The sequence below is a fragment of the Olea europaea genome, chromosome 8 (assembly GCF_002742605.1).
Source record: "Olea europaea var. sylvestris chromosome 8, O_europaea_v1, whole genome shotgun sequence".
In the NCBI taxonomy this organism is placed as follows: Eukaryota; Viridiplantae; Streptophyta; class Magnoliopsida; order Lamiales; family Oleaceae; genus Olea; species Olea europaea.
In genome coordinates, this window is record NC_036244.1 from 14,006,077 (window position 1) to 14,008,389 (window position 2,313).

The 2,313-nt window shown below is 37.2% G+C and overlaps 1 protein-coding gene across 1 annotated transcript; it reads left to right on the plus strand.

Moving 5' to 3' along the window:
• Window positions 1-6: 6 nt before the first annotated feature.
• On the plus strand, window positions 7-2,128 carry LOC111398887 (aldehyde dehydrogenase family 2 member B7, mitochondrial-like). Its single transcript, XM_023026038.1, has 5 exons — window positions 7-100; window positions 1,046-1,180; window positions 1,309-1,451; window positions 1,542-1,695; window positions 1,791-2,128. The coding sequence occupies exons 1-5, from the start codon at window positions 40-42 to the stop codon at window positions 2,111-2,113; spliced, it is 816 nt and encodes a 271-aa protein (XP_022881806.1). The 5' UTR covers window positions 7-39; the 3' UTR covers window positions 2,114-2,128.
• Window positions 2,129-2,313: the final 185 nt, after the last annotated feature.

Consider the following 2,313-nt stretch of genomic DNA (forward strand, 5'->3'; position numbering starts at 1 on the left):
TAATTTTTAGCATACTACTTATCTTGTGCAATTTTGGCTATGGCAGCTCGCAGAATCTCATCTCTTCTCTCTCGATCTCTGCCTCTGATCCCTACCGGTGGTATGTTGTAACACACTTAGAAATCCATACACAAAAATATACGTCTATATATACAGATGCATTATTATATAAAGAGCCACACAGATGTAAAGATTGCGTTTTTATTTATTTTGACAAAAGGGCTTTGGAGTTTTGTGGAAAAGAAGAGAAACGTTTTTTTTTTTTGGGGTTTAATTGATTGGATCATTGTTTGGAAGTAACTTCTTGGTTGTTTATGAACGTTTGATGGCAAGAATGGTTTAGTTATATGAATTTTTGACTGATTGCAATGGAGATGAGTCTAATTGTGTTAAGAAAAGTCTTGATTAGATTATGTGCTATACAGTTTCTTGATTTTGGGACAAAAAATTGATGCAGAGAAAAAGGAAAGAAAAATGAAATAACTAAAAAATTATCATTTATGTTATCACTTGATTGATCTGCATTTGACGAAGTTAGCTGCCGGATGCGATTTGGTCAAACGTAGAACATGACAAATTATCAAATGCATCTTTAATGAATTGGTATCAAGTGTTCAACATTCTGAAAGCGGTGTAAAATTTGTTAGGCCATCTGTCTAAGTCTTCTAGGATGCGGTCTCTTTCTATTAGGCGGTGAATCAAGGAACTTGTAGAAAAATACACAAAAATTTGATATCTGCTTCTATGGAAAACTTGCACTTTCCAATGCTGATTAATTGCATAAAGGAATACTTAATAGAGTTTCATTGAGATTTTTGGTTGATGTGATGAATTATGAGTAATTCTATCTGGCTTCTCAATATTAAGGGTCTGCTCGCTGCTTCTGAATATGACACGAGCAATACTTTTCATTGCAAGAGTTCCCTCCGATAGCTTCTAAATTTTCAATCTCTGAAACAGCCATATTATGTCTTTGCGATTTATCACTGCCTTCTTTTTCTTTTATGCGTGGATTACATTATAGCATAAAAACTATCATGTACAGGGAAAAAATCTCATTTCGGCAGAAGAATTTACCGGTACAGCACAGCTGCTGCTCTTGAAGATCCAATTAAGCCACCAGTTACAGTAGAATATGATAAGCTTCTTATCAATGGACAGTTTGTTGATGCAGCATCAGGTACCCATTTCTATCCATATCATTGATGTAATAAGGTACCATAATCATCTGTTAGCGGACACTTCATTTCAAACTCTTAATCCATCTTTCAGTTGATGTAGCTAACTCCATGAACTTTATGAAATCAGGGAAAACATTTACAACTTTAGACCCCAGGACAGGTGAGGTAATAGCACATGTTGCCGAAGGTGATGCAGAAGATATCAATCGAGCTGTAGCTGTTGCTCGTGAGGCATTTGACGTGGGACCATGGCCTAAAATGACTGCTTATGTAACTATTCGTGTCACTGATTAAATTCTATGACTCTTTGATGCAGAAATCGGGAAACGAAAACCTAATATAATTCTCTTATACCTGCAGGAGAGATCAAAGATAATGTTGCGCTTTGCTGATTTGGTTGAGAAGCATAACGATGAAATTGCTGCTCTCGAGACTTGGGATAATGGCAAGCCATATGAACAGTCTGCTAATATTGAAATACCAATGTTCGTCCGACTATTTCGTTACTATGCTGGTAGGTCATCGACAAAATGAAAGAACACAAATTGCGATGACAAGATTTCTCCTCTACTCAGACGAATTTACCTGATTCCTGTCCATGTTACACAGGTTGGGCAGATAAAATTCATGGTCTCACCATTCGAGCTGATGGTCCCCATCATGTTCAAACTTTGCATGAACCAATTGGTGTTGCTGGCCAGATTATCCCATGGAACTTTCCTCTACTCATGTTTGCTTGGAAGGTAGGGCCTGCACTTGCATGTGGCAACACCATTGTTCTGAAAACAGCAGAGCAGACACCACTATCCGCTCTCCTTGTGTCAAAGCTATTCCTTGAGGTAATTTTGAACCAATTACCAGACTTTCATGCTATGATGTCATTTCTGTGGCTTCTGCTTGAATTGGTTCACTCATATGCCAATGAAATGTGAATTTCAATAGAATAATTTTACTCAAGCTCTGTAAGTTGTCTTATCTTAGGTGTTTCACCGTACAAATGAGGTTTTAGTCATCTTGATCTACTGAATTGATATAATAGGCGATCTGGTTAATCTATCGAAAGTATGTTTTTGTTTCTTGTTTTGTTCCGGAGTATGTCAGAAGTTCTGGAATGCTCCTTCTGCGACATGGT

Excerpts from the sequence above, each read along its gene's own strand:
- LOC111398887 (XM_023026038.1), top strand. The coding sequence starts at position 40 with ATGGCAGCTCGCAGAATCTCATCTCTTCTCTCTCGATCTCTGCCTCTG. Across the intron at positions 1,181-1,308 it reads GTTTGTTGATGCAGCATCAG|GGAAAACATTTACAACTTTA; the intron begins GTACCCATTTCT and ends TTATGAAATCAG. Across the intron at positions 1,696-1,790 it reads ACTATTTCGTTACTATGCTG|GTTGGGCAGATAAAATTCAT; the intron begins GTAGGTCATCGA and ends CATGTTACACAG.